Below are 13,975 nucleotides of genomic sequence, written 5' to 3'. Positions count from 1 at the left end.
GCGGGTGTGGGGGGTCGGTGGAGGGCCCGGAGAAAGCCGGTGGGGGAGCCCGGCCGCCCTGCACGCTGAGGGTACACGTTTGAAAGCGCTCGCGTCCAGGCTGTGCATTCGGTCGAGAAAATGCAGGCGTGTGTCCAGAATTAATTTCCATGAGATTACCAAAGGAGTGCAAAGGACAACGTGGTGAAATCCCCGGGGCCATCCTTGGGGGATTTAGCTGAAACTTATAATCAGCTTCGATCGACCCTTGGAGAATACGGATGCCAGTGCGCAATACTTAACGCTGGGTTTTCTTCCCCACTTCAGAGGTTTCCTACACCTGAAAGAAGAGAATGTCAAGACGAAGGTAACATTATTTGTCTTGGAGACATGTTTCAAAATTAGACGCTGTCTTTGAAATGCATGACTTATTAAACTTCCTTTTTAAAAATCCTCTGCAGCACCCGTTTACAAGCTAAGCAGCATGCCCAGTCCAGCCAGCCAGACTCCCCCCAAGAAGCCCACATAATGCAAGCCAAGAAGAGAAAAACAGCACAGGTGATTTAAGGACAAAGAGAGGGAATGGAGAGAGTCCTTGCTGGAACTTCGTTTACCAACAGTCATTTCTGTTTTCCAGGATGTCAAAAAAAGAAAAGAAGAAAAGGTCACCAGGAAACATCAATATGAGATAAGGGTAATGCAGGACTGAGCTGGGTGTTTTGGGGGAAAGTGAACGGAGGAGAGGATGAATAAGAATAATGTTCCCGCTTTGCAATGAAAAAATTTCTGTCACTTTTAATACTTCTAGAGGTCAGCGGGAAGGAGTTTTATATATGTCTGAATCCTACTACAGCTGCAGAGTAAGTTTGCCTTGAAGCAGCTGGTTCCTTTTTGTAAATCCCTCCCTCTTGGAGCTGCCTGGTGCACCAGGGCCCGCCTAATCTGTCTGATATTCTGCTCTTTGTTCCCTCTCAGACTATAGTAAACGGTCCTAATAGCTGCTTCTTTGGCATAAATAGGATGTGAGATCACTGATAGCCTGGCATCCAGCCCTTTGCTACATCTTCTTCCTTATATCTTGTACAGAAAGCACAGTGGTTCCTTTTGAAACCAGCATTATTGGAAGAAGAATCCTTCAAGTGATTCCACTAGATTCCATTCTTAAGGTTTTGCCTTCAAATATTCTAAAGTATTGGAGAAGGGCTTACCTTAAAAAGCGTTTTATTTAAAAAGGCACCTTTGCTGCCACTTCTAGAATTTATTTTACCTTGAAAGTGGTTGATATTCTATATTGCAGATGTATTTTATTACTCCCCTTCAGTCAGTACCTAATGTCTTGTGTTACTGGAATTGTATTGTCTAAAATATCCTGTCATTTTATGAAGATTGATATGGGCTATATGGGTTATTTATAAAATTTAAGTGTTCTATTAACCAAACTGTTAGCTATGTTAGCTAAAACTATAGATTGTTTAGACTATTAGCTTTAATTTATCAAAGATCCAGGACAAAAGCTAAGGTTTCGTATTGTACAATTGGATATTCCTTGTCTTTTTAAATGACAGAATTGCTGGCCACCTGTATTATCTGGAGGAGTCAGTCCTTGTATTCTCATTGAAACGCCCCACAAAGAGATAGGAACAAGTGACTTCTCTAGATTTACAAACTACAGATTTAAAAATCTTTTTATTAATCCTTCACCTTTGCCAGATTTAAGGTAAGAAAAATTTCTGTACTTCTAAATCAAAGGTTAAAATTTTACAGACTTAACTGAAAATAGTGCCGTGTTGCTCTCATTTTAAAATAGGAAAACTTACAAAAATTGTATCGTTTACTAATTAAATATGTTTCACCTAATAATAGTTCTGTGGCCCTTGATAGGAGTACTTAAAACGTTTCTGTAAAATTATTTTCATTATTAGAACTGGTTGTTTTTTAAGATACATTTATATTTAATTGACACAAAGTAGGTTTTTTTTTTTTGTCTTTTTGAGACAGTCTCGCTATGCAGTTGAGACTGGTCTTGAGCTCACTTTGTAGCCCAGGCTGGCCTCGAACTCACATCAATCCGAGTGCCGGGATTACAGGCATGTGCCACCATGCCCGGCTCAAAGTAGGTATTTATGGGGTACAGTGTGGCATTTAATATAGGGATATAATGCTAATGGTCACATCACAGCACCACCGTATCTATCACTTGACACCGTTGTCATTTCTTTTGTGTTTGTTTCGTTGGTACTGGGAATTGAACTCAGGAACTCATGCAAGGCAAGTGCTATGCCACTGAGCTGTCTTCCCTGCCCTGTGTTTTGTTTTTGTGGTGGTGGAGATTGAACCCAGGGCCTTGTGCATGGAAGGCAAGAGCTCTACTGCTGAGCCACATCCCCAGCCCTATTTGTTTGTTTTTATTTTTGTACCGGAAATCAAACTCAAGACCTTGTTCTTGCCAGGCAGGCACTGTGCCACTGAGCTACATCCCCAGCTATTTGTTTTTAAAGACAGTCTCGTTTAATCCAGTCTGGCCTTTGACTGACAGCAATCCTTCTGCCTCAGCCTCTGAGTGCTCAGTTCACAGGCATGCGCCACCATGCCTGGCCCTGAATTACTTTTTAAGTAGAGTTTAAATAATTTACCTAAATTAGCATAAATACTTGGGATGCGAGCACGTTTTTGAAATCTGCCAGTTAAGGTAACCACGTTCCAGGTTACTGTATTACTTAAGGCTTCTACTTTCTTGTGCAGAAAAACTGGTTTCTAAAACTCAAACTAAAAATCTTTTTCTAATTTAAAAAGCTGCATTTTCAAATTCTAGTTGAAAGTTGGATTTTACTGACAGCCTGTGTGTTATATGGCTCACACAATGTAAATTGTGCTTACTTTTACATCTTCCATAGCTGGGGCTGCTCCCAGGAGGTTTGGCTGAACATGCTAAAAAAGGAAAGCATGTATGTTCATGACAAGAATTTCGAAGTTCTGCATTGTGACCTAGAACCACAGATGAGGTCAATACTTCTAGACTGGCTTTTAGAGGTATGTTCCAGCAGTATAAGTTTCCTTTATCTCTGTATGATGGGAAAATATTTAGAGGTAAACATGCTTTCTGTGCCTTCAGGGTATACTATCTATTACCAGCAAGCCATCTTTCTTGGGGTACTTAACAGTAGTTGGTGGCACCGAAAGTGGAAGACAACTGTCTACTTTGTAAGAGTAAAATCAGGGGCTCGGGTAGAGCTCAGAGGCAGAGAGCACCGTTGAAGTGTGCAAGTAACAAGTGTGAGTGCCTGGGTTCAGTCAGCAGCACCAAAACAAAACAGTATAAGGACACAACCGCTGCACACAAGCCAAAGCCAATTCAGAATTCTTAGTATGTGTGGATATTGCTTTGTACTCTGCATTTTTCTGGGTGTCGAGGGTACTCGAGATGAGTGGAATGTCTAATTGACCAGATTTTAAATACTGCTGTGCAAAGAACCAGGACTAGGCTTCAAGACCCTCAGATGTCTTTTTTCTGCATTACCAAAATTAAATTATTAGAGGACTTTACATCTGTGCCCTAAATCATAATGGGGCTTTGGTAAACCAGAAGCCCTAACCTCTCCAGGTTCTGTGTAGCTTCCCTTTATAACGTACTTGTTTGGGGATGGGTAACCAGGAATTGAACTCGGGACCTCGCACTTGCCAGGCAGGCACTGCGCCGCTGAGTGACATCCCCGGCTCCTACAATGTACTTCTGTTCCTTTCAAAAATAATGCTATAAACCAGGCGTGGTGGCACATGCCTGAAATCCTAGCACTTGGGAGGCTGAAGCAGGAAGATCATTATGAGTTTGAGGCCAGCTTGGACTACGTAGTGAGTTCTAGGCCAGCCTGAATTACATAACAAGACTCTGGCTCAAATGGATGGATGGATGGATGGATGGAGGTGGGGGACTTAGCTCACTAGAGCACCGGCTCTAACATGGAGGAACCACTGTGTTCAATCCCTTGCACTATAAAACAAAACCGTGGATACACTATACAACTAAGATTAAGACTACATGAGGACTGGAGCCAGGCGTGGTGGCACACGCCTATAATCCCAGCACTCGGGAGGCTGACGCAGGAGGATCATTGAGAGTTCAAGGCCAACCTGGGCTACAAAGTGAGCTCAAGGTCAGCCTAAACTGCATAGCAAGACCCTGTCTCAAAAAGACAAATAAAAAAAAATTTTAAAAAAGACTAAATGAGGATCATAATAGGTTTGTTTATTCTATTAGTACATGTGTTTGTCTCATATTCTAGCTTTGGTATGGTTTAAAAGTATTAAAAATTTTAGGTTTGGTTTAAAAGTATTCTAAAGTCTGGCATGCTAAGAGATGTCTTTCTAATTTGGAGAAATTCTAAGAGTAATATTTAAATGTTTGGATTCTTCTGTAGGTATGTGAAGTATACACACTTCATAGGGAAACATTTTATCTTGCACAAGACTTTTTTGATAGATTTATGTTGACACAAAGGAATATAAATAAAAACATGCTTCAACTTATTGGAATTACCTCATTATTCATTGCTTCCAAACTTGAGGTAAGTTATCTGTATTCATCCATATTACCACCAAACTTTTTCTCTTTTGACTGACAGATTAATCCCAGAGAGTACTGTCAATTTTGATAGAAATTCCTTAGGTGAATGGTTTCCTCAATACATTTTTCTGAAAATTCCGATACAGATGAAAGAAGAAATTATTGTAGTTCCTCTAGGTTTTGAGCCTATTACGTGTCTCTAGTTTAGATTCTAGGATTAGTGTAAAGGATCCGTGACTCATTCTGCCAAATCAAGCACATCAACACTTGTCTTCCTATACATAACTGTGGCATTTGGATTCACTGAACAACCTTTGAAAACTACACAGCCAATCAAATGAAAGAAATGCTGTATTGAGCTAGAATCGTCATCTAATCAGTCTAATATTTCTGTGTGTAATGGTGGTGTCATGCTAGAAAGCAGTTCTTTTCCTGTCTGAGGTTTTTCTTCCCATAATCACAATCTACTTTCCTTAAGTAACACAGTATGGACATCATCAATACTTTTTACAGGTGGCATTATTTTGAGGGCAGAAGAGAAATTACCATCATATGTTAATTTCCTGAAATTTTCCTTCCTAGTATGTCCTTTGAGCTTTAAGAGCTATTGCCAAGTTTGGCCTGACCTTCACAGAAACATACTGTTTTGGATCCCTTTTCGGACTGCGATTCTGATATTGAGCTTATTCTCATACGCAGGAGGCCTCTCTTAAATCTTTTGACCATTCCAGATTTTCTCTGGATAGCCAAAACAGGCCTGTCGCCAGACTGCACAGTTTTATGTTTTGTTTTCCTCAGTATTGGGGTTTGAATCCAGGGCTTTCCCACTGAGCTACATCCCCAGCCTTTAAAAACATATTAGACAGTCTTGCTGCCCAGGCTGGGCTGCAGTGTACGGTTCTCCTTCAGCCTCCCAGATTACAGGTATGAGCCACATAAAATATCTTATTGTTGTTTTTACTTTTGTTTTTTGTAGTGCTAGGATTGACCCTAGGGCCAGACAAGCTCTCTACTACTGAGCTGCCTAGTATTTTTGAGTAACTGTAGTTTGGTACTAAGGTAAAGGAAATATTTTTAGTTTCTAGAACTTACTTGTTGAGTGTTTTGGACTAACTAACATACTAGGAAATCTTAAAACAAGTTGGCTATTTTTTTTTTTTTTTGAGACAGGGTGTTGCTATGTAGTTCATACTGGCCTTGAACTCACTGTGTAGCCCACGCAGGCTGGCCTTGAACTTGTAGTGATCCTTCAGCCTCAGCCTCCCAAGTGCTGAGATTACAGGCGTGCACCACCATACCCAGCAAACTTTTTGTTTAACTCAACTAGTTAAGATAATCTAATTGTTTATGAACTAATATTTAAAGTTGTAGGAAAATAAGCCTCATAATCAATATAGTTGATAATTTGGAAGCCTAGATAGGAAAGATACCTTAAATATGAGGTTATTTTATTTTTTTTTTTGGATTTTTTTTTGGTTTTTCTCCGGTACCGGGAACCGAACTCACGACCTTGCGTATGAGGTTATTTTAGCTATGTAGTGTAATTAGTTCACTAAGATTTATAGTAAATTTGTGAAGTTATTAAAACTGAAGCTTGTGTGTAGCTTGTATATAATTCTTTTGTTTTATCTCAATTATGGTTAATAAAAATTTCAATTTAAAGGAAATCTATGCTCCCAAACTCCAAGAGTTTGCTTATGTCACCGACGGTGCTTGCAGTGAGGAAGATATTGTAAAGATGGAACTCATTATACTAAAGGTAGTATCATGTCTTTGTTTTTACTTGCATCTTAGTAACACAGTAGTTATGAAGTAACCACCAGTACTAAAATGTCAGTACTCAGAACTGAGGTTTTAGTTATTAGCATCCAGTTCTAAGAGGTTAATGCGTTAAAACACTGACAGTAGCTATGGCTGGGAGGGAAATTTGCTTAACCTGTAAACTCTTGTGAGGTGTTATGTGTGTACACTCCTAATCTACTTTCCCATAATCACAGTTTTATTTTTTATTAGTACAGGTTTGCAGTACATCATCACATTCATTATGGGTGATGTGTACATGTACATAACACATATATTTTATTCTGACCCATCTCCTCCCTCCATGCCTTCCCCTCATCTATAAAAGTCATATTTCCATTTTTTAAAAATCCCTTTTCCCTTCTCTCCCCTCTACCATCTCTTATTCCCCTTCCCTTTTGAACAAGTTTTTCCTCCTTCCCAATCTGTCCCCCGCATTTTGCTCCTTATTTATACTTTGGGTTTCTCACACAATGAAGCCATGATATTTAAGCTTGTGTGCCTGATTTATCTCACTTAAGATTATGGTCTCAAGGTGCATCCATTTACCTAAAAATGCCTCAAGTTTATCCTCCTTTGTGGCAAAGTAATGCTCCATTGCATACAGATACCACATTTTGTTTCCATTCCTCTGTTCATCGGCATCTGGGTTGTTTCCAGGGTTTAGCTATTATAAATTGTGCTGCTATAAACAAGGGTGTTAATAGGCAATTTTAAATTTCATGAACAGGCTTTAAAGTGGGAGCTTTGTCCTGTCACAGTCATCTCCTGGTTACATCTCTTTCTCCAAGTTGATGCTCTTAAGGATGCTCCTAAAGTTCTTCTACCTCAGTATTCTCAGGAAACCTTCGTCCACATAGCCCAGGTATTGATCTCATGTATATGTTAATGTCATTGTCAGTTCCAGGTCTGTTGGTATACGCAGTCTTCAGCCTATGTAACAAAATGGCAGATTGAACTAAATTCTCTTAATTGACTACAAGAAAACTTTTGACACATAAAATACTGTCTCCAATATTTATACTGCCTAGTAATTCTAGAAAACAAAGCCCTTAGACTTCCAGGAGTATTCTCATCCTTACGGAGTCCAAAATTGTTAAATATCTTTTTTGCTATAAAATGGAAAAATCTTTTTAGGCAAAAGTCTTTAGGTTTTAAAAGTGTTATTTTATCATTCTTATTTTTTTTACACTTGAATACAAAGGGCACCTATTCGTTACCTGTCATTAGAATTTAAATCACCTTTACATAATAGGTTTTTAAAACTTAAGTCAAATTTAATTTTCCTAGGCCAGTATAAAACAAATGTTCTAACAACGTAGAGGAGGGGGATCCTATTCAGTTGCTGCTTGTAATTTTTTTTTTGTCAGTACTGGGGATTGAACCCAGAGAGCAATGAAATACCTCCCCAGCACTGTTTATTTAAATTTTTGAACAGGGTCTAAGTTGCCCAGCTTCAGGTGAACAACTTGGGTTGCCAGTTGGCCTAACTTGCGATCCTCCTGCCTCAGCCTCGAGTATGCCACAGTGCCAGGCCTTAGGCTGCAATATCTACCATGTACAAAAAGCAAGAAACTTCTACATAGGACATGAAAACATTACCTGTGGCATAGAAAGATGATGGCATTTTGGAATGAAGCATAAAATTTGTGTTTTAAATCTAACAAGCATTATTATGAATGCCAAAGTTGGACAACCAATAAATGTTGGGATTGCCTCATTTTATAGAAGTTTCTAAGAAAAGCTTATTAATTTTTTTGTCAGAATTTCCAGCATCTCAGATTTTCACAGGCAATTATACCCTTCTGATGGGGTTGGGGGAACTGATGTGGAAAGTTTCTAGAAGCGTAACACAAATTGAACATCCCTAATCAAAAACTGAAACGCTCCAAAATTGGGAAATTTTGAATGCCAACATGACACAGCAAGTAAAAGATTCCATACTTGACAGTGCAGTTGAAGTATAGGCACACAGAAGACATTGTATAAAAGTCAGGCAGTGTTTATATTTCCATACTCTCCCCAAGAAATATTGTATGTAAATATTCCAAACATAAATGAACTTTATCCCGTCCCCAAGAAATCTCATGTGTATGTAGATCCTTCAACATCTAAAATCCCAAGCACACCAGGCATGGTGGCACATGCCTGTAATCCCAACACTCGGGAGGCTGAGGTAGGAGGATCACTGTAAGTTCGAGACCAGCCTGGGCTACAAAGTGAGCTCCCGGTCAGCCTGAACTGCACAGCAAGTCCTTGTCTCAAAAAGACAAAACCAAACAAAATCCCAAACACTTCTTTCTAGCCCTAAGCATTTCTGACAAGCAAAACCCCGCCTGTGGTAACATTATTTCACTTCATTATTTCACTTCTCCTTTCCTGATAATTACCTTCTGAAGCAATGAGGGCAGGTATTTCGTTCCACTGAACAGGCATCAGTTCACACCTTTCAATTCTGGTCCTCTTGCATCACCCCACCGCTACTCATTCAGTTCTCCTGTGGTCTAAATTACACTGTGTAGCCACTCATTGCTTAGAAACATGTTACACTTTAACCTGCCAGATCCACTGCAGTCTAAGGTATTTGTCTTGAAATGTTAACTTTTTTGATTTAAAATCTTTGGTAGTTTCAGTAACCAGCCTATAGAATAATGTTTTCATTTCCTAAAGGCCCTTTATGACCTACTGTAGACCTTTCTAGCTACCCTTTTTTTGGAGAATTGAATGGAGCAGGGTATGGTGGCACACACCTGTAATCTCAGCACTCAGGAGGGTGAGGCAGGAGGATTGCCTTGAGTTCAGGGCCAGCCTGGACTACACAGTGAGTTCAAGGCTAGACTGAACTACATACCAAGACCCTGTCTCAAAAAAACCCTGCAAGGTACTTATTTCGTAATTTTGACCTCTAGTGCTCTGAACTGCTTGTGTTGCAACTTTTTTGTTTAGAAACATTCTTTACCTCCCAGTCTTCCTATCTTTTATGATTCATTTAAAAGACTAGAAGCCCTGTCCTTTCTAGATTGAGCACCTTCCTGCTAGTACTCATCGCTCCACATTGCAGTAATTCTTTCCTTGCCTCGTCACTCTGATCTGCTGTTCCAAGACTTGACTTCCTTTGATAGCTTATTTATCTTAATCTTTTGAGTTTCAGCTATTCTGGTATAGGTAAGAAGCCCCCTAAAATGTCAGCTGACTGATTTTAGTAGGGACATAAAATACTCACCCTGCTCCTTTTGCTTTTCCTTCGTTAGCTTTTGGACCTGTGTATTCTAGCCATTGACTCGTTGGCGTTTCAGTACAGAATACTGGCTGCTGCTGCCTTGTGCCATTTCACCTCCATCGACGTGGTTAAGAAAGCCTCAGGTAAGACCTGACATTTTGTTGTCTTCTCACAGCTTCTCATGGGACTGTAACCTATGAATTCTAACATACCACCAAACACGAGGGAAATTCAGCAGCCCAGTGGTTCTCTTCCTTGTTAGAAACTAAGGCCAAATGGAACTTGCATCCATTTGAAGTGAACCAACACAATTATAGGTCTACTTTAAGATTTCTTTAGAATTTGATAATTTCAGTTTATATGTAGAAGATACTGGTGAAGAGGTTAAGTCCTTTTGCCCACAAATGTAGTCATGCTATAACAATTTCAGAATGCTGGGCTGGGGATTTAGCTCAGCGGCAAAGCGCCTGCCTGGCAAGTGCAAGGTCGTGAGTTCGGTTCCTGGTACAGGAGAAAAACCAAAAAAACAAAAACAAAAAAGCACCCAAAAAGAACAAAATGAAGTCAACCTAGGATTCTTTATGGGGCTGGGGATTTAGCTCAGCGGCAAAAGCACCTGTCTGCCAAGCACAAGGTCGTGAGTTCGGTTCCCGGTACCGGAGAAAAACCAAAAAAAAAAAAACAATTTCAGAATGCTGCTGTTTTGATCTGCTTGATTTTTGTTCTGGGTTTTTTTTTTTTAATGAGTCAGAATTTGATTTTGATTAGTTTTGATTTTTTTTTAAATGAGTCTTTAAGTATCTTAAGATTTAAAAGCAGAAGGAAGTACATAAGATGATTAGGCAGATAGGCGTTTCTGATGTTCAGTCTTCACATTTTTCCAACTTTTTAAACCTAGGTTTGGAATGGCATAACATTTCAGAATGTGTAGACTGGATGGTACCTTTCGTCAGTGTAATAAAAAGCGCTAGTCCAGTGAAACTGAAGACTTTTAAGAAGATACCTATGGAAGACAGACATAATATCCAGACACATACGAATTATTTGGCCATGTTGGTATGTTTTTTTGTGGAGTTTTGTTTGATCTTGCTCTCTAGAAAAGTCCAAAAACCGACAGAAAGGATATACTATGAAATACCACTTCCTTCAGGGCAATGGCTTATGTAAGGCAAAAATAATGGGCACGTAGTTTTCAGAATGGAGAGAAAAAAATTAGTTTGAAATCAAATTAAAATTTGCAAATCATCTCAAGATCAGTGCTAATATATCTTAACTGTTAATTGCTGTATGATTTCTTCACATGCATAGGATGAAGTCAATTATGTGGACACCTTTCGAAAAGAGGGACAGCTGTCACCAGTGTGCAATGGAGGCATTATGACACCACCGAAGAGCACAGAAAAACCTCCAGGAAAACACTAAAGATGTGAGCTAAGCAAACAAGTTGGAATTGAGCAATATTAGCTTGAATCTACAGTTTTACAAGAAAACACCTTTGATTATCATTGCCAATTCAGATATTACACTGCCATTCTTTGATTTAAAAAACACGATTGGCACTAAAGAAATGTACTTACTTCCTATGTGAGCTGTTAAAGAAACAGCAGGACATGTTTACAAAGATGACTTCCTTTCTGGGGTTACTGGACAGAAGCCAACCATGATTTATGCCATGGCATTTTATTTTATTTTTTTTGGATGCAGTGTTACTGTATTTGTCTTGATAAACTAGGGCTTTTATCATTGACTTTTTGGACTACGTAAGTGCTACCTTAAAGGGTACATTAAGTGATACAGTACTTTGAATCTAGCTTTTAGATTCTTAAAATTCCTATACTCTTGACTAGTGCAATTTGGTTTTTGAAAATAAAATTGAAATTTGTTTACAAAGGTTTAGTTTTGTAATAAGGTGACTAATTTATCTGTTGTAGAAAGCTATTATAAAACTTGAATTTTTACAAATGGTGAAATTAATTTTTAGCTAGTTTATTTGCCTTGCCATATTTCCCAATCAGTAAGGTGTCAATGAAGATGATGTTTAAACTGCTCTAAACAGTGGGAGTACCAAAGAAATGATAATGAGAGAAATGCTATTGCTCCTACTTGGGGCATTATCAGACAGAGGTTGCTTTATAATAACCTTTTTTGTATGTCACAATTTGGGTGAAAAACTTAAGTACCTTTTCAAACTATTTATATAAGAAAGTCACTTTATTACTCTTAAGATATCCCTATGAATTTTTTAAAATTTAGCAGGACTAAGGCTTTATTTATGTTTCCAAAACTGTTAAAAGTCCATTTTAAATTCCTACATTATGAGATGTGGACAGTGTCAAAAATTAAAGTTTAACATTTGACCTAAATTTTCTATTTTAAGGCAGAAAAATATTAAATGTATACTGACTCCTAGAAATCTATTTATTAAAAAAAACTTGACATAGAACTTGTTGTATATAAACTAGCTACTTCCACATAATTATTTTAAATCAACCTTTTTTAGAGATAACTTCAGTCTCAAAAAGTAGATTTAAGTAGAAAGTTCTACCAGACTGCTAGTTACCAGACCTGTGAACCTCTTCTACCTTTGAAGAAATTGTAAATTAAAGCTACTGTTATGGTATGAAGTTTTCTATATAGTATTTGTTTTTAAACTAATGCCTCAGTATTTTGTCTGAAAAGAAAACACCACTAAATGTGTATATATGTATTATATAAACAATCTTTTAATACTATTTTTAGCCCATTGTTTAAAAATAAAATGTAAACATTTTTAACTGTTTAAAAGTAAAGTTTTGCCATTGCTTGAAGAAACTTTTTTTTCCTTCTCTGTGCTGCCAGCTGTAACACTTCTTCTGGGTTGCTTGCGTTCAGTTCTGTCTGGCCGATGGCTTTGATCTTTTCAAAACAAAAAAGTGAAATTATTGAAGATTGAGGTCTCGGTAGTATATACAGTGTAAAGCTACTTATCTGCTAATAATAATAAAGTTTAATCATTAGCTGAATCTCTAATTGTAAAACCAAGAACAACTGATTTGAGCTGTTCTTAAGGAAAAGATTGATGCTGAGCTATGATTTGTAGAACATCTTTGTCACATTTTGCTACCTTGAGTAAATGCAGGTATGTTCCCATGAATGAAAAATACAAGTAAGCGTTCCTGGGTAATTTGACAGTTTTACAGTTGAATTGTTAAGGCTCCAAAAAGTAGCTTGAAAAATCCCAATTCAAATTTCAGAGCTTTCATTTTTTTGTTGTTGTTTTTTAAGACAGTCGTGCTTATGTAGCTCAGGCTGGCCTCAAACTTGTGATCCTTGTACCTCAGCCTATGAAGTGCTGGAATGACAGGTATATACTACCATGCCTGGCTATGGTTTTACTTTTTAAAAGTTTTTATTAGTACGTGTTTGCAGTACATAATGATTACATTTACCATGAGAAGCTGGCACATGTATGTAACACATCAATTCTTTTTTATTCCCTCCTCTCCCTGCTCTTTCCATCTTTTCTCCCCCTTTTCCATAGCTAGCTGCTCCACACTATAAAGGCATCATGGCTTGCCTTTCCATAGTTAGATTTTTTTTAAAAAAATTAGAACTTCTTTAAACAGCACTCTTCTCTAAATGGCTATAAAATCCGAGTAAGACAGAGCTGGAACAGAAACCTGATATTCAAGAGAAATTCTGCGGCATCCGGGTAGCAGTCAAAAGCACGAGTGTGTAGGATTAACCAGGAATGAGGGGGGCAGGGTGCTGACCAGAAAATAACCTAAGGATTAACTTCCTAGGAAAACTAAGAGTGGGCAACAGAGATTCATATGAAACAAAAAGGGAAAAGAAAGAAAAACTATTTTAGGGAAGCCAGGGGAATAAAGGATTTCAAGAAGGCAACAGATGAAAACAGTAACGGAATGAAACGTATCCACTGGCTTTTGCATTTGGTAACCTTGAGAGAATAAAAAGTGACAGGAAAAGTCAGATGCACTGGGCTGAACTCAAAAAAAACTAGGCAGAAAGACGAGAGGCAGCTGGAGGCAGAAGCACAGTCAAAAACGTTTTCTATTAACGATGAAAGAATTTATATAGACTACAAGAAGTTGACAAGACAGAGAAGGAAATGACTAATTAAAAGATCAATGAGACAGAATCAAAAGCTTAAAAACCTGCCTTCAGAGAGGTTCTAGTATAACCTCTTACTGACCTGAAGAGTGGGTGATTTTCAAGGTAGAAAGCAGGGACCTGATACAAGAATTTGAAGCTGGTGCTCCAACACTGTTACACTTTCCAGAACTGTAACTTCCATAAAGAGAGGGCTGGTCAGTCTTTCCTCTGGTCTGTCCCCAAGCATACAAGAGCCAAGGAAATTATTGAAAATGGAAAAAGAGGGCAGAGACTTAACACAGGGGATGTCTAAAAGAATC

General features: G+C 38.3%; 2 protein-coding genes across 2 annotated transcripts in view; one reads left to right on the top strand and one right to left on the bottom strand.

Annotated features, from left to right (window-relative positions):
• Positions 1-72: 72 nt before the first annotated feature.
• On the top strand, positions 73-12,269 carry Ccne2 (cyclin E2). Its single transcript, XM_005381822.2, has 11 exons — positions 73-346; positions 441-537; positions 617-673; positions 1,545-1,696; positions 2,874-3,009; positions 4,395-4,541; positions 6,204-6,299; positions 7,071-7,205; positions 9,592-9,703; positions 10,459-10,616; positions 10,869-12,269. The coding sequence occupies exons 1-11, from the start codon at positions 333-335 to the stop codon at positions 10,980-10,982; spliced, it is 1,218 nt and encodes a 405-aa protein (XP_005381879.1). The 5' UTR covers positions 73-332; the 3' UTR covers positions 10,983-12,269.
• A 51-nt stretch (positions 12,270-12,320) lies between these two features.
• Positions 12,321-13,975, bottom strand: part of Ints8 (integrator complex subunit 8) — a 51,982-nt gene continuing 50,327 nt past the window's right edge. Inside the window, exon 27 of the mRNA XM_005381819.2 lies at positions 12,321-12,455. Within this exon, the coding sequence (XP_005381876.1) occupies positions 12,339-12,455 (117 nt within the window). The 3' untranslated portion in view covers positions 12,321-12,338. The remainder of the gene's footprint in view (positions 12,456-13,975) is intronic.

The sequence above is a fragment of the Chinchilla lanigera genome, unplaced genomic scaffold (genome assembly GCF_000276665.1).
Source record: "Chinchilla lanigera isolate Chin_1 unplaced genomic scaffold, ChiLan1.0 scaffold00016, whole genome shotgun sequence".
Lineage (NCBI taxonomy): Eukaryota > Metazoa > Chordata > Mammalia > Rodentia > Chinchillidae > Chinchilla > Chinchilla lanigera.
Note: the sequence above shows the minus strand (reverse complement) of the source record. Positions and strands in the feature narration are given on the sequence as shown.

Bases quoted from the DNA above. Each gene is read 5' to 3' on its own strand.
- Ccne2 (XM_005381822.2), top strand. The intron at 674-1,544 runs GTAATGCAGGAC...TTTAAATGACAG, and splicing joins AACATCAATATGAGATAAGG to AATTGCTGGCCACCTGTATT. The intron at 1,697-2,873 runs GTAAGAAAAATT...CATCTTCCATAG, and splicing joins TCACCTTTGCCAGATTTAAG to CTGGGGCTGCTCCCAGGAGG.